The following is a 27043-nucleotide window of genomic DNA, read 5'->3' as shown; positions in this document are numbered from 1 at the left end:
GGAATAGATAGGCAGGTCGTCCTACTAAGTTAGGCAATCCCAGGAACATGGAGGTCAGACTACGAAGCAACTCAACTATTCTGACCAGTGTATGGGTGATGCTTGTTGTCTCAACTTAACCTAAAAAGCTTAGTTGCGTCATTTCACATATGATGTTAGATTAATACAGAAAAATCACATATGTTCTCTTAATTTCATATTAATAATGGTCTGGGAATAGTGCATACAACCATATTAGATCAACATAAGAAACCAACAAGAATATGTTGACAGAACAATAGAGAAGAAGTTCTAAGAGAGTCACTCTTAATCTCCAAACCACCCCTGAGAGGCATTCATAAATTCTTCTAAGCTAAATCCTATTTATATGTAGACTAGTTTTTTTGATTGAGTAGGACTAGGATTAGAGTAGGACTAAGAAAAGTTTTCCTATCCAAATTTGGAACAACAAATAAACTTAATGCCTGTTTCAGGATCTAATCCAAAAAGAACATTAAGATATTATTTGTAATAGCAACTCATCTTCCCTGAATGATATAGAGCTTCAATATGCAGTAAGAGCCATGGAGTGCACTCAAACATAGCATCAGCTCAATCGAGTGAGACGCATGATCGCCATGAGCACAAAGATTCTCAATCATATTTGTGCTTGGAAAGAAAGTTTCTGCCTTACTTTCTTTACAATCAATAAAGAGGCAATCTTATCATTATCATATGATGCTAAGACTCGGACAAAGCATGGACTCCTTCGAATATAAGATTTGGAGACCCTTATAAACCTGGAAGACTGTATCTACTAATTGAATTCTGTCCTTTAACCTCTTGTGCTTTGTAGGACCTCAAAAACACTTGTGACATCACTTGACACAGCAAAGGGCTGCCTATAAATAAGAGGGTAGCGCAGCAAAGGCTATCAAACTATTCAGACAAAATGAGTAGTGCGGTAGCTGCTGCAGTCCATTAGCTGAAGGGAAGGAGAGGGGAGGAGCAGTGGAAGAGCTCCGTGAGAGGCAGCAGAAGCAGGAGGAGGAGGAGGAGGAGGAGATAAAGAAGGAGAAGAAGAAGATGGTGATGCGAAAGGGGCCCTGGACCGAGCAGGAGGACCTGCAACTGGTATGCTTTGTGGGATTATTCGGTGACCGTCGTTGGGATTTCCTAGCCAAAGTCTCAGGTTTGAGGGGGGGAAAGGCTAGGTGGGCAGATTTCTTTGGCGACGGTGGGTGGACGAAGCTACCTGCTTAACCCCGCCTCTCCTTTCATCTGTTGTTGTTGTAGGTCTCAACAGAACAGGCAAGAGTTGCAGGTTGCGCTGGGTTAACTATCTCCACCCCGGCCTCAAACGCGGCCGCATGTCCCCCCAGGAAGAGCGCCTCGTCCTCGACCTCCACTCTCGCTGGGGCAACAGGTCCGTCATCGATCTAAACCTCCTTGTGTTCTTCGTGTGCACAGCGCCATTTTGATGAAGCCTGTCTGTCCATAGGTGGTCTCGAATTGCCCGACGATTGCCGGGCCGCACAGATAATGAGATCAAGAACTACTGGAGAACTCACATGAGAAAGAAGGCGCAGGAACGCAAGAAAAAGGCGTCTCCTTCATCGTCTACGTCGTCCTCGCTCACCGACAACTTCGCCGCCGACTGTCAACCCCCATCGGAAGTTGCGGCAGTGAACGCCCATGAGCTTAACAGCAGCAGTAGCTGCAGCAGCTTAACTGCGGCGTTGGGAGAGATTGATGATGCCGCTGTCAGCGGCTACTCCATGGATCAAATCTGGAATGAGATCGCTGCACCTGACATGATCGGTGAGCTGAGCTTCGAGGAGTGCAAGGACGAAGCTTGCGATATTTCGCGCCTCACAATGCCTTCTCCTACCTGGGAGTACTGCTCTTACTCTCTGTGGAAGATAGATGATGATGACTTCCAAGCATAATAGATCATTACCTAAGCAGACGACTTCCCATCGCGTTGGAGAGCCCTCTAAATTGGACCTATAAGTCCCCGATCTCTTTGTATCCATGTTACTGAGGTGAAATGCTTTAGGAGAATCCTGTCTCAGCAATGAAGCATTTCTACTGTAAAATTGTTGGTCTTTGATAGAGACCTTTCGTCTGTGTGATCAAAGTTCATGTTGTTGTGAGGATTACTGTAAAAACTCCTGCTTATTTGTCTCTGTAGGAAATGTAAACAGTTTGTGGCATCTGTATGATACATGTTCAGAGTTTCCTTCCCCATTCAACTTTCCAGTCATGATATGTTCAAACCAAAATCCTCTCAAGAACCAATCTTTTCTACCATATGCATGTCAAGGTGTGCTAACAGTGCCCTGTTAGAATTCGAAGTGTCTCATGGGCACAGTCAGGTTCAAGTCCAAGTTCAATTATTTGTTCTTATCCACTGGATGGCAAAGCACTTTGTATAGCAGAATTCACACAGAATAAAGCATGTCAAAGTATGCTAACAGTGTCCTGATAGAATTCTAACAGTGTCCTGTCTGAGACAGGTTCAAGTCCAAGTTTAATTATTTGTTCTTATCCATTTGATGACAAAGCACTTTGTTAACCAGATGGAATGCAAAATACATATACAAATTTCCCATTAAAAAAGAACATATCCATTGACATACAGACAAGGGAGATTATCTCCAAAAGAAAAAAGAGAAAAAAATTACCTTGAATTCAAGTTACTATCAAAGCAGTAGAGAAAGTGAACTCATAAAAGAGAAGAAATCTGAGGAAACACAACCATCTCCTCAAGGAATTGGATTGCTGTATGTGAATGTAGTGTGCCCTTTCCCCATGCTTTTTGATGAGCATGTAATGGTGATGAAAGATGTTAGCTTGGAGAGGAGGATTTGATCTGAGAGATCACTTTAGAAAGTTAATCTGCCATTTGCACAAGTGATCTGATCTGAGAGATCACTTTAGAAAGTTAATCTGCCAATTGCACAAGTGATAACATAGAATAGTATTGGTTATAGGGCAATTAAAGGATGGTGATAAGAGGATGCAGTGTTCTGAGTGCCTTTGGTCCACTGCTTTTTTTGGTGGCCATCTTTACTGCAGATTTTAATGTTTGATACTTCCTTTTTATTAGTCTCCACGCTATCCCTAAATTTAATAACAAGTCAGTGCTCCAAGCAATTGTAGCCCACCAATCCATGGATATGATACTGCCTCTCTGCAGTGTAAATTTGACAGGACTTCAGAAGTGTTTCGGAGTCACAATCCATGATTATGAGAATTCCAATAACAATACGAGCTAATTAATACTTTTCTAAGATAAGATTCTATACTGTGATTCAAATTTGTCCATCACAGTACAGTCTGCCTTTGAATCCAGAGACTTTGTGCCTTTATCAATTAGTTTCGACAGACTTGTTCATAGTGGCAGCTCCATGAGTTACTTGACAGAAACCATAATCATCCTGCTTTGAGTAAATCTATCAAATGATAGCACCAATTTTTCACTACCTTAGGAAGCAAAAATGAGGGTTTTCGGATCGATATTCTTTAATTAGCACCTTGTTAATAATAGTTCATCTTTCTTTAACCTTGCACTAAGAGAAATCTCATGAACTTGATCTCTCTTTTTTATGCTCACTATATCATGTCATGTGAATTTGACAGGCTTACGTCTACTGAGTGCTCAAGGAATCTCATCCAAGCTCAAATTTCTGTAATTACCAGAGAAAATGGAAAAAGAACGGTTGTTATTAACACAAAATCTGATAAGAAATAGGGTATCTGATCACTAGCAGTTCACTTTGAGATGATTAGGAAAATTGAAACTGTGCCAGCCACAGCTTGGGGTCACATAGCATCACTAGTATTAATCAACCCAGCAGTAATTTCATTGTTCATGGAACCCATATCACTATCACATGAGCAGTGCAATCTTAATCTTGCTTAACTGTAAAGCAACCCAAAAGCTATTGTCATCAGCAGATGGAAGCCACAGCATTTCTGCTTAAGACCAACAATGCAATCTTGCTTAATTGTTAAGCAATGATGGGTGAAAGTCCAACTCCAAATGTAAAAGATTTCTCTCAGAATAATAAAGTGGATCCACTCATCTTATGATGGATTCTAGTTGACTTTTTCTGTTGTAGAAAGTAGGTAAATTTAAGGATGAACTCCCCATTTTAGTGTTTCCCTAGCAATGTCCCCTGTTTAGCTTAATCCCAAAACATCCTTGAAAAGACAATCTAGCAACTCCCTCTCTTTTTCCTCTATTTTGAATCCTATTTGACTCAATTCACCCTATAACCTGATCCATAAGAAAAAGAAGAGAAAAGGGAGGGAGCTGCTGGTCAGTTTCTATTCTGCTCACCATTGTGATGGATGATCTATTCTGCCTCCATGTTGTGAACATACCTAAATGTAATGAACTATATACTTATGCTCTAGGATGATCGACATATATAGATATTGCAAACACGTTCAACTAAACTTGTTTGACTTTTGCAACTTGCTATTACAAAGACATGATTTGATGCTGATGACGAAGTTCTGTAAACAAATCTAAACAACTTTCTAAAACCATCATGTATATATATTTTGGTAAAGAAGGAAATCACATTCCCTAAATATTTTTTAATATACAATTCGGGTACCAAATCTTTGATATGCAAAGTCGGTTTAGTTAATATCTCGCATGCATGATCATAAATAAAGTCAATACGATACTTACACGGTCATGTAGAAAATCGTCAAAGCATCTCTGGACAAAGCAAATCAGATTCTTCTTTCTCTTCTCCTTTTCTCTCTCTTTCTCTCGCAACAGCATCTCTTTCCTCCTCCCAATCATTGATCAACCCTTCCACGTTCTCCTCCCTCTCTTTGATCTCCATCACCAGCAGAAAACAAGAAAAATGTCAGCGCAAGGAGGGAGCAACGGTGGAGAGTGGCTGGGGACGGCCGGCCACCAGCTGAGAGCAAGATGAAGAAGAAAGGGTCCATAATGGCCCATGCTCGAGACATGTGTCAGTCCATGGGCTCAATCGAGGGACCAATATGTATCAAGAACGGGCTACGTGTTAAGTGCCACGTGCCACCACTTCAGACCCTGCTAATAAATAATACACCATCTGATCATTGAGCGATAAAAGATCAGTAAAATCTCTCTCTCACACATATATATATATATATATATATATATATATATATATATATATATATATATATAATCCCTCTAAATTTGATCTTTTTATATCTCCAAATATTACGTTAGGTGTCCCAGTAAATCTCCTTAATTTATCAAAAAATGGTGATGCTGAAATTTTAATTTTGATACCCCTTGAAAATATCTTCAAATTTTATGTATTTATCATCATCTTCAATGGTTACTACATAATTCACATTGGAAAGGTTAAAGGGTATATCTTAATATTTTTTAGTCATTATATTAAACTTGACAGAGAAAACGTCATTTTGTAATTTTATAGAAATAAATCCATAAATCACATTTAAAAAATCTCGTTTTACTATTTACAATCTTACTATTCATAATCCTCTAAAATATTAATTTCTTTATTTTTACAACTCTTTTAATTCTAATTTTATCTTTTTTTTTTCTTTTTTCCTTTCCTTATAACTCTTATGTATTTACTACCATCAACTTTCCGCATTGTTACTTTTGACTTTTTCTTCGTCGCCCCTATCGCCTACACATATATTATTGATGACTCTTCACATCGTCCATTATCATTGATCATTATCTTAATCTATCTTCGTTACATTTTATTATCGTGTATATTACTATTGTGGATTCTCTGTATTCCTCGTTGCCACCGATCATCGTTGTGGCCTGTCCCCATCATTACTTATTGTTGTCGAATATCACCCCTAACCTATCCCCCAATGCTTCTTATTGCATTTGCATAATATTACTGTTGACTTTAACTATTATATTGTTATCACTAATCATTGCACCTATTCTGTCTTGCATTGATCATTGTCTCCGAGATGAAGGAGGAGAGAGAAAAAAAGATAATCGAAAGAAAAAAATATTTTAGATGTGGAGTGAAATTATTTTATTAAAATTAAGTTATAAATTGGATACCTGTACATTTATTTACAAAAGATAACTTAGAAATATTTAAAATTCTTAAATGGTAAATAAAAAAACGGTGTTGAAAATACTAATCTCCCTCGACACGAGATCATATCACCACCACAATTGCAGTGTATTTCCATCCTCACCCTTGCGAGAAAAGGCACGGATACGATCCAACATACCTTCTATCGGCGGACGAAACGAAGGGGGCCGTCAAGAGTGCCGATGGCTCGCACTGGTGCGCTCTATCTCCTCTCCTACAACTGCCTCCAGTCCCTCGGATGGTCCTCTCCCCCCTCGTCTTCCTCCTCTCTCCTTTCCTGTTCGCATCTCTATCTCGTAATCTCATCCTGTTCTTATCTCACAGGGCGCTCGCCCTCGCCAGGGTCCTCAGCAGCTACTTCTCCACCAAATCTGTCAATGGAGCCTACGCCTTCGCCGGAGACCTCATCTGTTGGCAGCTCACATCCCTTTCTCATCTCCTGTAGTCCGTTCATCAAACTCTAATCACTCACATTTGTTGCTGTTGGGTCTTGTTCTCTCTTTTCGTACTCCTGGAAGGTTTTCTGCAGACGATTTCGTTCGTCGAAGTCATCCATGCGGCTGCCGGTGAGTTCATTAAATTGATTCCGATCTTTTTTTGTCTCTTAGATCTTATTTGTGTTCTTGGGTTGATCAGGCTTGGTTCCTAGTGGGGTTATGCTTGCGCTGATGCAGTGGGGAGGGAGGACCCATTTCCTATTGGCCATTCTTCGCCAAATTCCGGAGGTAATCTTTCTCTTCCGAAGATGATCGTAATAATTCTCCAATTTTTTTAAAAGAACTATTCCTATTCTATGGTGGAGCATTTGTTTGAGGCTTTGATTACTTTTGAGTCTGAGCCAATTGTGTATAGAATACTTGTCACACTTTGGCTTTAATATTCCAGATGACATTAAAATTCAGTATTTGAATATCTAATTTTTGTAAAACCAGGCTTTTAATTATATATTTTTTGCATCAGGTTCAAGGCCTCCCATCAGTTTTCATAACCTTTATGTCTTGGAGCTTGACTGAGGTATGTCATGATGGTATATCTTGTTGGCCTCTTATTTTTATGCTTTTATTTGACTCGGCAAGAAAAATCAGACCTCAAGGAATTCTTTTGCTTAATGATTGGACGTGCTTGAGGTTGCCAATGCTATCAGTTACTGTTATTTTCAGGTGATAAGATACCCACATTATGCTTTGAGTTGCATTGGGATTTCTCTATCATGGCTAACTTACCTCAGGTTTGTTATATTAACTTAAGGCTTTGTTTAGCTTTCTAGTGTTCATGTTTGATGGCCGAGCTTGGATGACTTATGCAGTGGTGTATGTTCATATGTTTTGGGAGGCAAATAAGTTGTTACTCAACCAAAACTATAGTCTATAGCTACATACATACATACATTATTCTAACCACTACTCACTATGGAGCAGATACTAGTAGCTTTACAATAATACTAAGAGTTCCCTATTACTGAAATATCCTCTGTCCATTTCAATTGAAAATAATGATCCTATAGCTTCTTTGACATTTCTTACAAGTTACAATAACCCTCTACTAGAGTTTGCTGCTGTTGGAAAAATTCATGTATTACTTCAAATCCAGATGTAGTTATACTGCAGCTTCTAACAAAATTTTCCATACACTATGTACCACTGAATTATCTCTACAATGATTGGTGAAACATTGAATTTCTCGCTCTAAGTCATATAGCTCCTCCTGATTTTACAAAACTCCAAGAGTGCAGCCCAAATTTTCCTTGTAGTACAGCAAGGAAAACAAATTATTTCAATCTTCAGTAGAAATTTTTCTAAATTTTTACAGAATTCCTTTACAAAACAATCAATCTTATTTATTAGATCAGATATTTTGTAATGGTCATGATTTTTCTCGAACTCATTCTATGAAGTGACAGAAATGGCTGTAAGATTGTGGAAGAGCAGATATGTATGGCCACTAAGAGCAACTCATACTTTGTATTAATAAGGTGAAGTTATACAAATCCAATAAGGAGTTCAACTCATTTTTTTCCCGCACAGTTTTTGTTGGGGACATTACATGGCCAAAAGAGAAAACTATTCTATAGCATGCACTAGATTAGCTACTAAAATCAGTATTCATCAAACATGAGTGCAATGAAAAGGAGTAGTCCACCTTGCACTTTCTTGCAACTTGTAGTGTCTCTTTTGTTCTAGAAGTCTGCTCATTCCTCATTGTTTTTTGCATTCTCAACATCCTATCCCTTCCATAAAAATTTTCCAATAATATTCATTGCAGGTCTGGGTATTGATAATTCATCTTCTTGTTACTGTCTTAGTGCCTAGTGCTATTTTACATATAAACTGTTGATTAATCAATAACCACTATGACCTCTAGTTGCAAATCTCATAGATTATATGGCCTTGGTCTTTAGAATAGAAAAAAAATTAATGTCAGATACTTATATGCCATGGGCATCATCTATGAACTGTCACATGCTTATCCAATTGTTTAATGAAATGAATAGTCCAGAAATCCTGTTTCCAACCAGGGAAAATCATATATTCTTTCAAGAAATTTGTGAAGCTATGTTGCAATGTACCATTGTTTGATTATATATGGGTATGTCCTGCAAGAACAGATAATTCTGGATCCATCTAAAAAGAATAAACTCCTCATGAAGAAATGAGAACTTCTAGAAGTCAGTTCTATAAAATCATGTAAACTACTACATGTTTCTACTTTAAATTCCCAATGTGAACTCTGTATAGCAAGTAGCGTCAGTATCAGTTCGGAATCTAGAAATCCTTTGGCATCTAAAAGGATGGAATTTTGTGATTTTAAGGATTATGGTCCCATGCAAGTTGTTGTAGCAAAATTGACATAAATGAATATTTATTCATTTGATGGACGTACCGATTTAGAAGACATGAAATTGGTCTTTAGACAAACATTTGACATGAGTTTAGCCTTTAGCTAAGATCAGCTTCTGGCTATATGAGCATCCTATTCATACCTCCAAATTTTCTGGAGCTTCTGGATTATCTTGTTCTTACTATAGAAGTTCTGTTGAAACGATGGTTCATTTGTACATCCCTCCTCATGCAACAGTGCAAACTTTTGTACATAACTTTACATCAGAAGGATGAATTACATACTTTAGGGGGTGCCAATAATTGTTTGTATGAAATGCATGGTTAATTTGCATCGCTGGGTGCCTGTATGTACTCATAGCAGAGTTTACTCTTCAGGTACACTGCTTTTATCATTCTGTACCCCATTGGGATAGCTCCAGGCGAAAGTGAGTCTGAGAACTACAAATCTAAATATGATTGAATCTAGGGTTTCTTCTGACGTAGTTGCATACAGTGTGGCTCATGTACCAAGCACTTCCATTCATAAAGGAGAGGAACCTTTATGCAGACTTCTTTGACAGGCTCTCAATCAGCTACTACCATTTTGTTTTGGTATGTTAGAAGTTCTTAATTGATACCCTGTATTGTTTTACTAGATTTGATATTTATTCAATATTTGTGCAGGCTGTGCTGATATGTTATCCAGCTTTGTGGCTGAAGCTATATCTGCACTTATTTAAACAACGGCGATCCAGGTTGGGGAAGCATCAAACTAAGAAAAAAGTTTGAACTGATCATGTGTTCAATCACCATCAATATTTGCTGGAGATAAGAAATTCAATGTTGCGAATGGTTTGGCATATTACCAACTGGTTTTACTGTTTAGGTTACCAATGACTCCAGATTATCTATTTCATGCATCATCTTAAAATGCTAAGATCTAAAGATCTGATGTCTGTTTAGTTGCTTCAATTTTAGTCTTTTTCTTGGTGATGAAGAAACATAAACTAAAGACCAGTGGATTTTTCTTAATACATATATGACCTCTATCCATTTTTATGAAACAAGTCTCTTGCTCAATTGCATTTATAATGGTTTTAGTGCAGGGTTGTTTGCATATATAACCTAATATCAGGTTGTCTTCCTTGTTAATTTAACTGTCAGATCTTTACACCTGGTTAATTGGCTGGAGGTTTCTGTTTGGATAATTGCAGTTAATATTAAATGCTTTACTTGTTTGTTTATATTACTGAGTTAAGCTTGCAATCACTGGTGATATAAAATTAATGAGTTGAGATTTCTTGACTCGGATCCAAAACATGCATTTGGGGACATGCAATGTCGGATTAGATTGAGTTGGCGAGTCGATTCGTTGAGCAGCCCGACTCAACTTGACCCTGTGTGCAAACATAGCTCGACTAATTCGACTCGGTTTCTTTAGGCTTGAGCCCGTACCCAACTCAACCCGTTTGTTCTGTTGAACCAGTTGACATTCGACGCTTCCCATCGCCCTTTCGCTCCTCTACCTCGAGCAGCCGCGGCGGTGCTCTCTCCGCTATATAAATGAGGTCTGCGCCATGCAATCTATCGAACACCTTCACTTCATTACGTCCAACTCTCCTCGACACCCAGAAAGCTCATGCTGTGCTCCTCAAATCCGGCATCCCGATAGAAGGATCTGATGTCGTCCATCGCTACTGCAACTGCTCCGCGTTTCAGTACGCGCGCAAGCTGTTCGACGAGAGGTTCGAATGGGATGTGGTCTCGGCTACGGCCATCATCGGCGCCTTCGCTCGCCGCGGTCGACATCGTGATTCCTTTTCGATTCTCTCTCGCTTGCTTTTCCTTGGGATCAGGCCCAACCAATTCACCTTCGGTGCCACGCTGCATTCCTCCACCGCTGTCGGCGATCTCAACATCGGTAAGCAGCTTCATGCTTTTTCAACTAAGTTGGGTCTCCATTCCGATGTCTTTGTCGGGAGCTCTCTTGTGGATCACTACGCCAAATTGGGTACGATTAAAGAATCACAATTCGCATTTGAGGACACTCATGAACCTAATGTTGTCTCGTACACTGCGTTGATGAGTGGATACTTGAAGATCGACAGGTTCCATGAAGCAATTCAACTATTCTACGAAATGCCGATGAGAAACGTTATCTCATGGAACGCTATAATCGGGGGCTGTAGTCAGGTTGGTCTCAGTGAGGAGTCTGTCAATCTTTTCAATGCAATGTGTCGAGAAGGTTTCAGGCCCAACCAGTCCACCTTCCCCTGTGTTATTAGTGCAGCTGCCAATATAGCAGCTCTTGGTATGGGCAGAAGCTTTCATGCTTCCGCTATCAAATACTTGGGTCAGCTTGATGTTTTTGTGGTTAATTCGCTGATAAGCTTCTATGCCAAGTGTGGGTGTTTACATGACAGTATTTTAGCATTTGAGAGGATTGAGGGCAGAAATATTGTTTCTTGGAATGCCATGATTTGCAGTTGTGCACAAAACGGAAGAGGAGAGGAAGCCTTGGAGTTCTATAAGAGAATGCAGAGGTCGGGGTTAAAGCCAAACAGTGTCACCCTTCTCGTAGTGTTGTTTGGCTGCAGCCATGCAGGTTTGGTTGATGATGGATATGCTTGTTTCAGTATAGCCAAGGTTGAACAGCCGGACATACTGAGAGCTGAACATTATGCTTGTGTGGTTGATTTGCTCGCTCGGTCAAGGAGATTTGGTGAGGCAGAGAGGTTTCTTCAGGAGCTGCCTTTTGAGCCAGGAATTGGGTTTTGGAAGGCATTGCTTGGAGGGGGTCAGATACATTCGAACAAGGATCTGGCCAAGACTGTTGCTAATCGAATTCTTGCGCTAGATCCGAAGGACATTTCGTCCTATGTGTTGCTATCCAATTTGTACTCTGCTGCAGGTAATTGGCAGAGCGTATCGGTGATCAGGAGAGAGATGAAGGAGAAAGGAATGAAGAGAACTCCTGGATGCAGCTGGATTGAGATTAAGAACAAGGTTCATGTATTCTTTAATGGAGATAGGAGGCATGCTCAAACTGATGAAATTTATATGGTTTTAGCAACATTCTTGGACTTTCAGTACCCTACATGCTTTGGCCTTGAAGCTCAAGAGTGAGCTAAATTTTGTGAGTTCATGCATGTTTAAGCTGCGTTCATGACATGGAACTCTCAGGTGTTATCGCTGAATCTTGGCTCTTCTAACTATACTTTTGGTAATCGGAAGCATGCTGTTCTTCTATCTTTTTCCATTTCTGTAGCAGATATTTAGAGAGAGAAAGTATCAAGCCCCAACCCCTGTTATACTCAAATTGGATTAAGTTTTCGTATGTCCTTATTGGAGCATTCAGGCACTCTCTTCTGGTAAAGATTCTACAAGACTACCGAACATAATTGTTTTCCATGTGCATCTGGTCTTCCAAACACTGGATGCAGAAGCAGCTTATGGCACAGTTATATTCAATATGGATTATTCATAATTGATGAATGAGAGAACGGAAACCTAATATTTTCTAGTGCGATGTGATTTTTTACAAGATTCTTTATCAGCTGCCACTGCTTGACTGTTATGCATAATCTGAACTTTGGACCGTCCAAACAGATGCTTAAAATTCTGATGTGCCAGAATGGTGCTTAAGGGAAGATGAGAAGTACTTGGGTCTTGGGAGCTGATTTCCTATCGGAAGATTGTCATACTGGAAATTGGATGTCGTATCAGAGGATTGGTTGATGTGTTGGAGAACGGATTTTGTGTTTAAGGTTTGGGCATCGTGTTGGAAGGATCATATATCACATCGAAAGATCGGATGTCATGGGAACATTGATATGTTTAAGGATTTGGTAATGTGCTGACGCGTAAAGCGATGTGTCAAAGGTTCAAACGAAGTGTCGGAAGATCGGATGACATGCTAGAAAAGTTGACGTGCCAAAAGCCTCGAAGATATGTCAGATGAGTGGTTGATAAGTCAAGGTCTTTACGTGGCTGACCAGTTATAAGTGTTCCCGACCTGCCCACATCGGGTAAATTACTTTGTTGGGCCGATTAACTATAAAGACTTTTGATTTGCTAATATCGGGCAACTTAGTTTATTGGGTTGATTTGCCCACTTGTCTATGAATTTGGCGTTGTAGATGCTTGTGTCCACGAAGGACGCATCGGATGTCAGGATGGTTTTTTTGTGCATGAAGGGCGCGTCGAATGCTTTGGATGCTTTTGTTCGTAAAGGATGCATCGTGTGTTGGAGATGTTTATATCTTTAAATGATGCGTCAAAAGTAGGGATGCTTTCATTCACAAAGGACTCATTAGACGCTTGAGATATTTTTGTTCGCGAAGGACGTATTATACGTTGGAGATGCTTATGTCCAAGAATGACTCACAATAACGTTGAGATGCTTTTATCTATGAAGGGTGCATCAAATGCTTTGGATGTTTTTATTTATGACAGAGAAGCTTATGTTCGTGAAGGACACGCCGAAAGTCGAGATGCTTTTGTCCACAAAAGATACATCAGACGCTTCGAGTGCTTTGGTCTGCGAAGGATGCATAATGCATCGTAGATGCTTATGTTCACGAAAGGCGCATCAAATGTCAAAATTCTTTTGTTCGTAAAGGACACATTAGATACTTTGGATGTTTTTCTTCGGATGCATCACATGTTAGAGATGCTTATGTCCATGAAAGATGTATTGGATGTTGGAATGCTTTGGGCCATTCTGACTGTGTTGTGGATTGAGGGTAGAGTGCCTTCACTAGAGCACCCATTGAGCAGGTTGGCAGAATGACATTCTTACGACATGGGCCCTTATTCTAATGCCAAAATGATACAGAGAATGTTGGTGATGTCTAGATCAACCTAATTTAATTCAAGCTCACGTGCACAAGAAGCCTAGGTGGAGTTGAAGGGGGTATAAAAATTCAATTGGATGTCAACCTACATAAAGATTGAGGTTAGGTGGATAGGTGGAATTCCCGATATGATCCATTTGATGCTCTAGTTAGTTTCATAATAAAAAGTGAGAATTTCAAGTAAATAATAACTGACCTTGATTATGGATTTTTTATGTTGGGTTTAACTAAGAGAATACTCTATGATATAGACGAGATTGAAATTTATTAATTTGTTTTGGACATGTGTAAAATCTCTCTAAATTAATCAAATTTATTAATTAAAGAATAAAATAAACTGGTTTTTCATGGCTAAACCAATCTCTCATATGATTTCAAATGATTAGGGTCACAAGGCTTACATACTACAGCAATGGTCCGAGAGATTCATGATCCCTTATGAGTCCCTTATCCCCGAGATGCCGAAATTTTTCTGAGCTGCAACTTAGACTTCTACTTGTGGCATCCTAAGAATTTGTAGTAGTTTGCAACTCCTTTAAAACATATGAACGATTAAATTACTTGCAACGAGAGTCCTTAGTAAAGTACAACTCCTTTGGTCTGTGTGTGTGTGTGTACTTGATGTTTTCGGATGCCACAGTACCAGACTGGTCCATCAGTTGAAGATCTCAAAAGCCATAATTCATTTTTCTGGAGACTGTTCGGATACAACAATAATGAATAGACATAACAATGATCAATGGAATGGACTATGCTGTTACCTACTCCGTATACAAGAAAAATATATGGGTTTGAATCGGAGGGAGACAGCCATGATACAGAGATAAATCATCCACACAATAAACTCAAATGTGAGTCCAAATCAAGCATTTGGATTCGCAACAAATACCTGGAAAAGCAATTTAAACTTCATTACGGGGCAACAGTGGTTCCGCTTCAGGGGTGGAACCATCTGAACCTTGTTTCCATAGACTCTGCAGAAAGCTACGCGTCCTCGGCGGAGTGTGGCCTGATGATACCTTAGGTGATGATGGATTCAGGCTTTGCACATGTTGAAGGCAGACCTGTAACGCATCATGCACCCTCACAAAGAAATATTCTTTGCCAATCATCTCTATGAGATTGGACCTTGAGAGCAGTAGGTGGACCTCCCGATTAGGGTTGGCAATGGCGATCTGAAAAGCACCCACAATTTTGAATGAGATTTGGTGGTCATGCAAAATGACATTCTTGAATGATCTTTTTGATGTATGTTTTCAGTAACCTGTATGCCTCGTGATCTGTACTCTTGATTCAAGTCCTTTAGAGCTTGAACTGCACTAGAGTCGATGTATGTAACAGCTGCAAAGATTTAATGACAAAGATCAAGAGATGGTTTTGGCTTGTATAAGCATTTTTACATCCAATTCTGTCCAAAAGACAGGAAAATAAATTCATGCTTCACAAATTCAAGCATTGTTTTATCTCAAATTGCTATCTAAATCAAGTGACTTAAGTTTTGATTGGATACCAGTTTTAGTAATCTACCATATCATTTTGCTATCAATATACTACACTGCCTGTTATCATTGGATTTGTATTTTCAAGCTTTCATGTTCCAAGGTCATCAAAGACATTAATTCAGCATGATACAACAAGACCTCCTGACTGCATTGTTAATAGAGATGGCTGAAAACTCTCATCATAAAATATAATTCTCTAAATGAAAATCTAAGAAAGTACAATAAATTTCTTAGATTTCAATTTGAAATAGCAGATAGAAAACTTACGTGACATTTCAATGATAACAAAGTATATTCTTCCAACATCTGGCCCACGTTTTGCGCTACCATCAAGATCGAGTTCATATTCACGTAATCTGGCAACAGGTTGCAATGATCATCAAACAACACACTACGAACCTTAGAAGGTCAGTAAATTTAAAAGGATGATCAAGTCTGGATGGCTAAGTCCTGATGACATGTAATTTTTCCCAAAATCATGCATTCTGAAAGAGATTGATGCTCACCTTTCTTTAATGTAACTTATGTTTGCAAAATAGATTGGTGAATCGATTCGGATAATAACTATTCCATTGTATGTGTATGCTTCAGGATACTGCAGAATGTTTCTATATACAGTGGTTCCAGGAAGACGTCCCAGTACAGCTGCAATAAGAACCATGCACATATTAGCTATAAGTACTACTGGCTGATAGCAATGTAGTGATTGTGTTTATCCTTTATTCTGAGACAAAGTGGTTAGTATTATACTTGGAAGAACTACCCGAATTTGAAAGAACAAAGCACATGTAACATGCATAAGATGTTGAATTGTAAACATGATCAGGCCAGATTACCTGGTATATGCTAATTTCAAAGAATGCCTAACCATGGATCTTTTGGGGCCAGCTAAAAAACAATATGAAATTTTTAAAAATAAGTTTATTGTTAACATCTAAATTGAACAAACATGCATGAGAAGTTATTGCTATATGCTGCAGATAATATTTGAAACATCTATAGATGCTAAACTATTTTCATAATAACTGCTTAATTCTTGATCTGCAACTTGAGAAACATGAGATTCTTTTTCCATTCACTACCAGACAATTATTCCTTTGGATAAAGCTGGTTTAAGTAGAAGAACACACAGGAAATTGCAATCACAACTAAGTCCAGAATGATATTAGCACATGAGCATAGCTAACAAACTCAAAGATAAAACTCACCTATGTGAGGATTTGCTGATTCATGGATGACAAATGCAAGTGAGACGCCGACCTGTGAAAAAAAGATGTCCCATAGTGAAACTATCAAAAAATTTTAATGCAGAATGTACTGATATGGTGATAGTACATTTAAGCCCTCAGAAGCATATTCATAAGAGAAATGATACGAACTTGGTATGTTTGGTCTTAGGACAGCCTCATTCTAGAGGTCAGGAGTGATAGATAAATCATTCTTATCACAAAATAGCAGGACTGGCATGCGTCTTGCTTTAGACCAATTAATGCAAGACAATATTACATGTATGTTGTGACAATGAATTTTGACAAACTTTCCTTTCCTTTGATTTCATGATTTTAGTGAATGCTGATTACATGAACTGGTGAAGGACTGCATTATTGTCTAATGTAATCAGGGTGAATTGACTAAATATTTGAAGTTTTTACAAACAGAAAATGAAGTGAGAAATGTAGCAGTACCAGACATTCAACTAGGAACTAGTTCTTTAATAAGAACTGGAAGTGCTTCCTTATATTATTTCTTCCACATTTTTGTCAGCACAGGGGAGAGCTGAAATTTATATTGGACAAGTGACCATTACATTAGATCCAATACTCATCAACATATTAGAATAAGCCCCATGCACTGGTATCACATATAAGAATCCTATCAGAATTTATAACATTACAAAAGTAAATAGATGTGTGTAGCATCTAAAAGAGTGGTTAATAAATTGTATATGGCTGGATATAAGCATTGAAAGCAGAAGTATTAGAACTTACCCCAATAAGAACACCTATCTCAATGCCAAAGAATAATGTTGTAATGAAAGTAATTGTCCATAGAAGGAAATCCTTCTTATCTAGACACCACAAGAAAATAGCTTCTTCATAATCCACCTAAAAAAGTGTCCAAACTAAAGTCAGAAACAGTTTAAAACTTCTGCAATGATGCATGCTTTGGTGTAGAGATAGACTGATAAGATTTATGTTTCCTTCACTAACTCGTTGCTAATATATCTAGAACATCACAATTCCAAGATACATCTACAACAATGCCATATGAAGGCATAAGCAATCACGTCTGAGAATCCACTTAGTTGTGTTTTTATAGTAAAACATTGTTGATATTGATATATATATATAGAGGCAGGACCAGGTCTTAGAAATACCAGCCAAAGCAGAGAAGGGGATTATTAATAAAGGGGGAAAAGGGGGTATCAACAGGTTATGAAGTAGCACCAAAATCAATTTTCATCTGCATTCACGTTTATTCTCTGGATAAAAACATGAAATGGACTCCATACATGGGCTCCATCAACATTCAATAGCTGGTTGAAACATGGAAGCATCTAATTTTTGGTAAGTTTTTCAGAGTAGAGAAGGAAAAAAGAGAGGCACTCAGAAAGAGAAGATGATTTTTAGTTGCTGCAATTCCAGAGACATTATGCCCCTGCTTTCAGCAGCCCAAAGTATATACCAACCAATTGCTACCTTGAAATTTAATGCAACAGAAATTATTGTAATGGTAAGGGTCCGGTTCTTTTTGCAAGAAGCTGCATAAGGTTGTACACTGACAAATAGAAGTATTGGATTGTAGAAGAATAAAAAAAGGTTATTATTCCCAAGAAGTGATGCTGGTGAACAATAGTTTTTCTGAAAATATTTCCCTCTGGAGGTGTGTCACTCTTGCATCCAATATCTTAAATGTTGGTAAATAATGGAATATGAAGCTGTCCAAATGAACAATGTAGTAGTAGAAATAGGTGAAAGATAACAGCAAGTTATTGAATGAGGCATTATATCCAACAGCCACTAGTGGCATCAGTTCCAGTCATTCAGCAATTTATACGGAATTGGTTCCTTCAAATAAGTAACAATGATAAGCAGGCCCAAGAGTGAAGAAAAAGAAGTTAAAGAACACATACAAGCATTGACTATTCTTACCAAGCCCATGACAGCAGATATCACGATGGCAGCCAGAGCACACTGAAATGAGTGCAACAAAAACGAAGGTAAGCAGGGAAATTCAGTGATGACAAACACATACCTAACAACTACAAGAAGCAATTATAATTTATATGCCACAGACATCCCATAAATTTATTTAACATCATAGTTCTTAAAAATTACCAATTGTTCAAATAATGAAAGAAACACAGAAATAGTCATCTGATTAAGTGAGACACTGTTGTCACTAATTGATCGGGACATCATCCATTCAGATGGAACTTGCACTAGAAGAATAAAGGAAATTTTAATACAACCATAACTAGACAGGTCAGAGATACAATCATCCTTGTCCTTAAAGATTTGATACAATATATGATAAAAAACTGTGTTGCCATAAATGCAATCAGTTCTGAATGACAGATAGAAAAAAGAAGGTATCTCACATAATATTTGACTCCATAACAATAACAATAAAGGATATAAGCAAATAGAGAAAGCATATTTGATTCAAACTTTAAATAATTGAAAAGGTTCTGTTAGTCTAGCAGAGATATTTCATATCTCGTACATAAATATTTGATTTTCAGCCAAGGCTAGAAATCAGACTTATTCTAGGATCACCCCTTTTGCAGGGTTGTTGTATCCTATTGGTCAGAAGTGGTTTTTCATGGTAAACATTTCATTAGAGCCAAACAGATATAAAATATGCAAATCAAAATCACCTGTAATGACACTATAACATGCGATGTAGATCTAAGGCTACAGACATACCTGAGGTATTTCAGTGAAAAGTGGTGTCAGAAACAAAAGAGCACATGCCATTATAATTCCCATTATAATTCCAGATAGCCCAGTTCGAGCTCCACTCTCATTATTTACAGCTGACCTTGAAAAAGAACCTGCATAAATTTGCTAAAATGTCATCCAATAGAAACAAGTCAACGTTGAGTTTTTCATGTATATTGTACATACAGAATGGGAGAACTTCAGTTCTGGGAATTTGTTTCTAAACAAACAATATATCTTACCAGTTGAAGGGTATGATGAGAAGAATGAACCACAAATATTCGCCACACCAAGACCAAATAACTGTAAAAAAATAAGCTTGAGATTTTTATATGCAAGAAAATTTCAAGCATACAAATTTTGCATCCACAGTTGATGAGTGTGAATTTGAGTTGTTGGACAATAAATTTGCCAACAGCATGACCAACTTGACTTTAAGCATGCAAATAGTACTTACGACAAGGTTTGGATTTGAAGTTCAACTTCAAATGTGCCACAAAAGCAACGGCAATGAATCAGACAAAAAAATTTCTGCCAATACAATTCTAAGTGGTGGCTCCAAAAGTTAAAATAATAACAATATGGTGTCAGATTGTCTACATCACTCTAGACCAGTCAACTAATTTTGGAATGAGCAGTTCCCAACCATGAGGCTGATGACACACAGTTAAAGACACTTTTCAGATGGAGCCCCAGAGCTTCTGAACCACTATTGCAATCGCATAAACTGCACCCATAGACCTAGAGCTTCTGAACCATTATTATCCATATTTAACCACATAAGTGGTGGACTTACAGCCAGAATGCAATTTCCATCTTAAACTGAATCATTTGCATTGCAATCACAATACATGCTATCCACTTCAGTTAAAACCCAAACACTGTTTCTTATATAGATCATGACCCCGATTCAGGGTAATGAATGATAGCAATGTGAAATACTAATAATTATAACATATATGAATAAGTGAGATCATCAGAAGATACAATATTGTGAAAGTCAATCAGTAATTTTTTTAAAAAAAGTAGACAATACTGCATTGTAAAATTTTCCAACTATTACCTCTTGATTCGAGTCCAACTCATATCCATTTTTTGCAGCCAAAGCTTTGGCAATACCCACAGATTCCTGATATTAATGTGAAGTAAAATAATGATGTTGGCATTACACAAAATATATTGTTGCCAAGATGAACAAGAATTAATCATTGCAGAGTTTTTACCAAAATGGCCACACCGGTAATGAGAAATGCTGTTGAAATTAGAGATGTCACATGCTCAAATCCTCTAGGGATGGAGAACTTTGGAAGGCCTTGAGGTATTTCACCTACCTAAATAAAATAACTATTCAGATCTCATTACATGGTTTAACATCAAACATATTAAATAACTTTGCATTATATCATTCACATAACTCATAGTGATGTACAATATGTATTAATAACTCAGTTCTAAGAGTGATTTGATCTCATTGAATATTAGTGTATCTCACAAGCTAATCAAAAGAATTTCAACTGATATGAGCTAGAAAATTTTTCAAATTATTGTCAACTGCGATGCACAGTGTCAAATGAAAGTTAACAAGGGAAAAAGTCTACAATCATTTCAACAGAATTTTGCTCTATTAGCTCAAAAGTGTGTACGTGGTTGTCTGCCTAGGCACCTCAACCTCTCAAATGGCCAAAAAATAACTCTGCAGCATTATCTTAAAACTTGTATGTAGCATGTATATTTACCCATTTATAAAGCTTCTGAAGAGAAGCTGCAAACATATGCATGAAGGTATAAATCAAGATTTCATTTAATTTATAAGTACTTTTCCACCTCAAATTTATCTAATTGACTTCTTATTTAGTTATCAATTTCTTCAGCTCTTTATTTGTCCTGGTACAATGCAATGTTTTGTCAAATACTATTCTTATTTTTCCATTCATATCAAAGCTAGTGACGGGACCTGATGTCAATTAAGCAGGCACTTTGACAGCCCTTGCTTTTGACAATGATTATATTCACCTGTATTCCACCTCATTGTTTAGATTTGTGGGGTACAATTGCAAGGAACAGATCATCACACAAATGCCACAATGTTGTCTGAATATGACCTTGATAGATTCAGGAAAAATACAGATATACTTTTACAAATGCAAGCTTAAAATTCAGAATAATGCTTTAATTGAGCATAACTCACCACTGAAATTGAAGATGGATGAAATAATTTGACAAAAATTGTGCCAAGAACAACTGCTGTAAGGGGTCCAGCTGCTCTGACACCCCTTAAATTCTTATTTGATTTTCCCTGTACCATATTAAGCAACATAATAGTAGAATGTTACTGAACATAATATCTTTAAGATGCATATGATGGGACTAAAATTCATTAATAGGTGGTGAAAATGTCCTACCAGGTGCTTCATTGTAAGAAGAACAGTGAGAAAAATAGATCCCATCACAAAGGGGGGCCATGAGAACTGATGAAAAAAAAGAATATTTTCATGTAAGGGGAATAAAATATAAAGGCTTCAAGAAACCCCACTCAAAAAAGCTTAAAACAACCATATGCATCTCAAAAGAGAAGCATATAAGCATCGGAAACAAGCAATCAATGACTATTAACAAAGAAGTGAAAACTTCAGTATGATGTGACAAAAATATTCCTGCAATATTCATTAAAATTTAAGAGAAAAATATCTTTAGAAAGAAACAATTTATGACTGGAAATATTTCTTACCCAGATAGAAGAATGCTTACTAAAATTGGACTTTGTGCAGCATTTTACAACCAAAATTCTGATATTTTCCTGCTGCCTATAGATGCGACCGAAGGAGATTTCATTATAAAAGAAGATGATTATTTACTACCTCTAATGAAGCTTCACTTGTTGCATGAGAAATCATGCATATATTTTTTAATAGTTCTTACTCTTGATCATGACTGAGAGCAGACTTTGGTACAATGATAATGTTGCACCTTTGTGTACATGGAGATTAGAGTTCAGATCTCGGAAACAATGTCTCTATAAATAGTATAGAGGTAAGGCTATGTACATTAACCCTCTTTAGACCCCGTTTTGATGGGAATCTTGGATATCGGGTTCGCCCTTTATTCTTAGTTATAACTCAACTTAGAGCTTCCTCTTCCAAGTTTATGCCTAAGGATAATGTCAATGTCCCAAACGGAGGCACTACCTTCTTCTTGTAGACACTACCAAACAAAACAAGGAACTTGGATAGCCATGTCATCATGCCATGTTTTCATGAGCTAATAAAGCACAACCAAGAAACGTAGGGTTCAAAATTGGCAATTCCTAGTATGCTCAATGCAAATAATTGCATACCTTCTGACAGCCAACTGAACAAACAACACTGACCACAAGGACAATCCTTCACATTTAAAGAAGTACTCAAATTCAAAGAAAAAGAAACTTACCTATAAAATTTAGTTATTTGTTCATTATACACAAGCCATTTTTCACCTTTTCAATCCAAAACACAGGACTATATATCAAGTGATCATTGCCTTTATTTTAATATTTCAAAAGCGCTTTAGGTCTAATTTTGTGATGAACAAAAGAAAAAGAAACACTATAGATGAACAAATAAACATGAATAACAACAAATGCATGCAGAAGTAACATGGATCCCAAGGGATCTATTCATGTCAAGTTAAATTATTAAGTGTTGTGTTGAAGGTGAAATTTGAGTAGTTAACGTCATTGAACAACTAGAGGCTTAGGTTCAGGAAGTTGTGTGGATGATTCAGTTAAATTATCATCAGAGTTATCATTGGTTATCTAGTGAATTTAGTTCTTGCAGTTAAGACAGTCAAGAGACAATCAGTGTTAGTTAACACAATCAGTTTTAAATCATGCTTGGCCAAATATACATATCAAGATTTGTGAACTAGTGTGGCACATAATTGTTTCTCATTTGCATCACTACTATAATGTCTGGTGATCTATTTATCGGATTTTATAAGTGAAAGAAAATTAAGAAGATAAAACAAGACCAAGGAGAGAAAGTAATATATGATTAAACAAGGCCTTCAATGATATGTATATATATATATATATATATATATATATATAGAGAGAGAGAGAGAGAGAGAGAGAGAGAGAGAGAGAGAGAGAGAGAACAGCTTCACTGGAATAAGAAACATGGATTATCTTTTCTAGTTGAATCTTTATTGGTCAAATATGGACCATCAACAATGCCAACAGCTTTGCTGCATAAACGATCAGCACAGAGGTTTGGCAAGTTGGTCTTTGTTCTCAAAAACAACCAACATAAAATGAGAACACAAAGCAATAAAACAAGTGAAATACCAGAAGAGAAAGCAAACAATAACAACATGAGAACCTCACATCATCAGCTCCAGCAATTATGCTCTTGACTAGTGGTATTATTTTGCTGCTGCGAACTATGCTGTATCCCAGGAAGTATTTGGACTGAGATAATGCAATTACAATGGCCGAAGCAGTGGTGAAGCCTGATATCACAGAGTGACTAACAAAACGAATAATCCACCCAAGCCTGTAGCAAATTACAAACATTGGTCAATCAAAGTTAACGTGGTCTCATAGTGGCATGGAACAGATACTATTTTAAGAACACTGAAGAAGAATACAAATAACATGGATCATGAAAATAATTTGCCGGACTTAGCTAGCACTTGTGCCCAATGCCAGAGCAATATGAACAAAGAGGAATAAGACGTAATTAACAATGGCAATGGGCTAATGCCAACAAGTTTTTATAAATTGCCAATGTTCTAACAGATTCGCTTGATCCCTGCATTTGGAAGAGCAGATGAAACTACTCAAGTTAGGGCAAAGAGGAGAAGTTCGATTACCGGAACAAGCCCATTAGGCATTCCAATATGCCAACCATGAGAGCCAGCAGAATTGCTAGCTCCGTGTACAGCTCGTCGGAAGAGTCGACGATGGGGCTGAGAACATTGGACACCAGGAGAGAGGTCAAAGCCACGGGGCCGACCGCGAGCTGTCGCGAAGACCCGAAAACGGCGTACACGAGTACCGGGACGAAGCCTCCATCTGCACGAAGCATTGGCCTTCAGAACCACAGCACATGATCACTTCGATGAGTGAAAGAACAAATGTGACAGTTACAACAGAAAGGGATGCGGTTGTGGTGATACTTACAGAGCCCGTAGATTGGCTGAAGGCCTGCTAACTTGGCGTACGACATGGCCTATCAATTTGAAGCAATTCCATCAATCCAAATTACGACGTGCCAAATCAAATGAAAGCAACATATTCTCATCGAAATTACTATCCAATTCTTGGATCTTAAGGCATATGCGAAGAGAAGGAAACGTATCGAGATAGCTACTTCCTCTATTGCTTTACGGACGGAAGTAGAAGGGAACAGCATCGGCGACGTTGGACCAGGTTGTATGGGATCGGATCAAGAGAAGGAAAGAGAAGTGGGGGGAGGGAAAACCTGAGGGACGAGCATGACGCCGACGGTGATGCCAGCCATCAGGTCGGCCTGGAGGGACTCCCGCCACCGGTACGTCCGTATCCACCGGGAGCAGGGGAGGAGGAGTTCCAGCCACGCGAGGGCCGACATGCCCCGGACCTTTTCCGCCCACCGTGAGGCGAGCGCCGCCGACTGCAGGTAGGGGGAGGGCGGCGCCGGGTTCTGCAGGGGGATCACCTTCACGGCGCGGCCCCCACCCCCGCCGAGGCTGCTGCTGCTGGCCACCCGTGCCACTCCGCCACCGGAGGCAGAGGAGGAGTGGGTCTCCATTGACTGGATCGCTCTCCCTCTCCCTCTCTCTCTCTCTCTCGACCGGGCGAAGTACCTACACCGCGGTTCTCTTCCTCTTTATCCTTCCGCCAATCATAAGGGGTGCGAGCCACTTATACCGTCCAATTGTCGTGGACCTCTCTTTAAATCCAAACTCTTGTTGTTCCTTTTTGCAAAAACGCCCCCCATTGCAGCGTGCAAGCTAAGCCTGATTGCTTGTGCCCCTCAAATTTGTTTCTTATGGATTTCTCGTTGGGTCCCAACAAAGCAAAAAGAAAAAGCAACAATGCATCAACTTTTTAGATAATAATAATAATTATTTTTTACCTCAGGATTAATTTAGTTTAGTGTCTCAAATTATATGTTTGTAATGGTGAGATGGGGATTGATGGATACTATGCACAATACCTTATCTGAACATGAATGCTCAGACAAGATACTTATTCTCATAAATAAAAGCCTGGCAGTGACAAATAATCTGTACGCATTAACGTTATTTGCATAATACATATTCATATATTTTGCAATAAAAATGTTCCATATGTATGTCCTAATACATCATATTTTCATTTTATGCTAAATCCGAAACAGTGTGTGGCAGATTACCTGTTGGATGATATATAGATCTAATTATCGAGAAACATTTGAAGCACGTATTAACTTTTCTTAAAACAAGCAGAGTAGGCATTTTCACGACTTGCAACCAATGTTGGCCAGTTGGGAAACAGCCTGCGAAGCTTCTCCAGGTCATGAATGCTGCATGAGGAGAAAGCTTGTTATGCCATGGTGTCAGTAACACGGAAGAAGACTTGAGGTTCATTAGTTGTGACTGAGAAAGCTCAAAGATTGCTCCTTGAAACGGGAGGATCGAAGGAAGCTTTTGTTCAAACCATCGTCCAGTTTTGTTGCAGAAAGAAACGGATGACGGAGATTTCTTGGGCCGACGATGAGTCCCAACACAAATCCTTCTGTCAGAAGCCATGGATGGCATACACACAGTTCTTCTGCTGAGGCTGCAAGGATGGAGGAAGTCCCGTTATCCTCTTTCTGGTGATGCTGTTGCCGCCATCGAGGGTGTCAAGTTGATTGCTATAGCTTCCTCCTCCTCCTCTTCCTCTCTTTGGAGGAGGCGTCATTCTCTTTCCCCATAAAAGGAAAGGGTTATAAGGAGGAATCTGAAAACAATATACATCTTTAAGGCTTTATCTGTAAAAAAGGATGCAGTGAGGTTTTCGAAACGTGAACGGACTCTACAATACGTGTCGCACGTGGTGGCGTCTACCGGAGAAATGAAATGAAAGATGGAATGCGCATGATTTGATCGTACGGTGGCCAGTCTTTGACGAGATGTGTGGTCACATGACGCTGGCGGCAACGTGCAGGTTGGGGGCGTACTTCGATAGGGAACCCGGCGAGTTACGTTTGTGGGAATGTATGTGGCTGGGAACTCAGGCGGATGCGGTGTCCGCTTAATAATCTAATCGATCCATTTTGATCGGACTCGTCAATTATAACGAGATAGAATTATATTAATTCAGATTTTTATTGTCCTAACTTGGATGTTGATCCGAAGCCTATCTAGATTTTATTTCATGTTGATCTTAAGATGAAATGGTGTTGAACAATTATTTTTGAAGTTGAACCTTATAAGATTGTATTGGAGAGAATGAAATACAAAAATATTAAAAAAACTATATTTGAGAGTCTTTTCTATAGTACAATCTAAGATGATTACATTCGAGTTCGAAAGAGTTCATGGATGATCCAATACAATGAATGTCATGTATCAAAGATATAGGGATTTATGTGGCAGGCAATCACCACAAACTCCCTTTCAACATCTACCATTCAAAGGATCACATGATCGCAAAATATTTTGACCCAAGTCCACCGAACAAACTTGATGCATTTCTATAGGCCCCAAAAGCTATGGGAGGTCCCTCGAAAGCTTCCAATTTTAATTTCTCTTTTTATCTCAACCATTCATAATTATAATTTGACATGTATTTTCCATTCAAAAAGCTGAGCGGTTGAGAATTAAACGGATGAAATACTGTAG

General features: G+C 38.4%; 4 protein-coding genes across 7 annotated transcripts; 3 read left to right on the top strand and 1 right to left on the bottom strand.

Moving 5' to 3' along the window:
* Nucleotides 1-912: 912 nt before the first annotated feature.
* On the top strand, nt 913-2234 carry LOC103975398 (myb-related protein MYBAS2). 2 transcript variants are annotated; one of them, XM_018821248.2, is made up of 3 exons: nt 913-1113; nt 1194-1405; nt 1481-2234. In XM_018821248.2, the coding sequence occupies exons 1-3, from the start codon at nt 1066-1068 to the stop codon at nt 1926-1928; spliced, it is 708 nt and encodes a 235-aa protein (XP_018676793.2). In that variant the 5' UTR covers nt 913-1065; the 3' UTR covers nt 1929-2234. The 2 variants fall into 2 exon arrangements, with proteins under 2 accessions (XP_018676793.2, XP_009388630.2); XM_009390355.3 differs by having other exon boundaries at nt 913-1171; nt 1276-1405.
* A 3945-nt stretch (nt 2235-6179) lies between these two features.
* LOC135605966 (uncharacterized) lies at nt 6180-9981 on the top strand. 3 transcript variants are annotated; one of them, XM_065096620.1, is made up of 10 exons: nt 6180-6336; nt 6420-6505; nt 6614-6661; nt 6732-6820; nt 7056-7109; nt 7256-7323; nt 7996-8067; nt 9311-9360; nt 9429-9526; nt 9599-9981. In XM_065096620.1, exons 1-10 carry the CDS (start codon nt 6278-6280, stop codon nt 9701-9703), a joined length of 729 nt encoding a protein of 242 aa, XP_064952692.1. In that variant the 5' UTR covers nt 6180-6277; the 3' UTR covers nt 9704-9981. The 3 variants fall into 3 exon arrangements, with proteins under 3 accessions (XP_064952692.1, XP_064952691.1, XP_064952693.1); XM_065096619.1 differs by having other exon boundaries at nt 7990-8067; XM_065096621.1 differs by lacking the exon at nt 7996-8067.
* Nucleotides 9982-10152: 171 nt separating this feature from the next.
* Nucleotides 10153-13678, top strand: LOC135605963 (pentatricopeptide repeat-containing protein At5g42450, mitochondrial-like). The gene has a single exon (XM_065096610.1). The coding sequence runs from the start codon at nt 10478-10480 to the stop codon at nt 12038-12040; it is 1563 nt and encodes a 520-aa protein (XP_064952682.1). The 5' UTR covers nt 10153-10477; the 3' UTR covers nt 12041-13678.
* Nucleotides 13679-14429: 751 nt separating this feature from the next.
* On the bottom strand, nt 14430-25217 carry LOC135605962 (sulfate transporter 4.1, chloroplastic-like). The gene is made up of 17 exons (XM_065096609.1): nt 24676-25217; nt 24375-24423; nt 24065-24266; nt 23577-23745; nt 21619-21684; nt 21405-21512; nt 20440-20547; nt 20280-20345; nt 19459-19519; nt 19202-19329; nt 18425-18466; nt 17261-17377; nt 16481-16532; nt 15779-15917; nt 15540-15628; nt 15035-15111; nt 14430-14945 (listed from the first exon to the last, which is right to left on the bottom strand). The coding sequence occupies exons 1-17, from the start codon at nt 24982-24984 to the stop codon at nt 14673-14675; spliced, it is 2055 nt and encodes a 684-aa protein (XP_064952681.1). The 5' UTR covers nt 24985-25217; the 3' UTR covers nt 14430-14672.
* Between the last annotated feature and the right edge of the window lie 1826 nt (nt 25218-27043).

This window comes from Musa acuminata, chromosome BXJ2-2 (assembly GCF_036884655.1).
Source record: "Musa acuminata AAA Group cultivar baxijiao chromosome BXJ2-2, Cavendish_Baxijiao_AAA, whole genome shotgun sequence".
In the NCBI taxonomy this organism is placed as follows: domain Eukaryota; kingdom Viridiplantae; phylum Streptophyta; class Magnoliopsida; order Zingiberales; family Musaceae; genus Musa; species Musa acuminata.
Note: the sequence above shows the minus strand (reverse complement) of the source record. Positions and strands in the feature narration are given on the sequence as shown.

Coding starts and splice junctions, on each gene's coding strand:
- LOC135605963 (XM_065096610.1), top strand. CDS start 10,478: ATGAGGTCTGCGCCATGCAATCTATCGAACACCTTCACTTCATTACGT.
- LOC135605966 (XM_065096619.1), top strand. CDS start 6,278: ATGGCTCGCACTGGTGCGCTCTATCTCCTCTCCTACAACTGCCTCCAG. Junction 7,110..7,255: donor TGTCTTGGAGCTTGACTGAG/GTATGTCATGAT, acceptor TGTTATTTTCAG/GTGATAAGATACCCACATTA. Junction 9,527..9,598: donor GCTACTACCATTTTGTTTTG/GTATGTTAGAAG, acceptor ATATTTGTGCAG/GCTGTGCTGATATGTTATCC.
- LOC103975398 (XM_018821248.2), top strand. CDS start 1,066: ATGGTGATGCGAAAGGGGCCCTGGACCGAGCAGGAGGACCTGCAACTG. Junction 1,114..1,193: donor AGCAGGAGGACCTGCAACTG/GTATGCTTTGTG, acceptor GGGAAAGGCTAG/GTGGGCAGATTTCTTTGGCG. Junction 1,406..1,480: donor CACTCTCGCTGGGGCAACAG/GTCCGTCATCGA, acceptor GTCTGTCCATAG/GTGGTCTCGAATTGCCCGAC.
- LOC135605962 (XM_065096609.1), bottom strand. CDS start 24,984: ATGGAGACCCACTCCTCCTCTGCCTCCGGTGGCGGAGTGGCACGGGTG. Junction 20,548..21,404: donor ATCCATCTTCAATTTCAGTG/GTGAGTTATGCT, acceptor TATTTTATTTAG/GTAGGTGAAATACCTCAAGG. Junction 14,946..15,034: donor ACAGATCACGAGGCATACAG/GTTACTGAAAAC, acceptor GGTGCTTTTCAG/ATCGCCATTGCCAACCCTAA.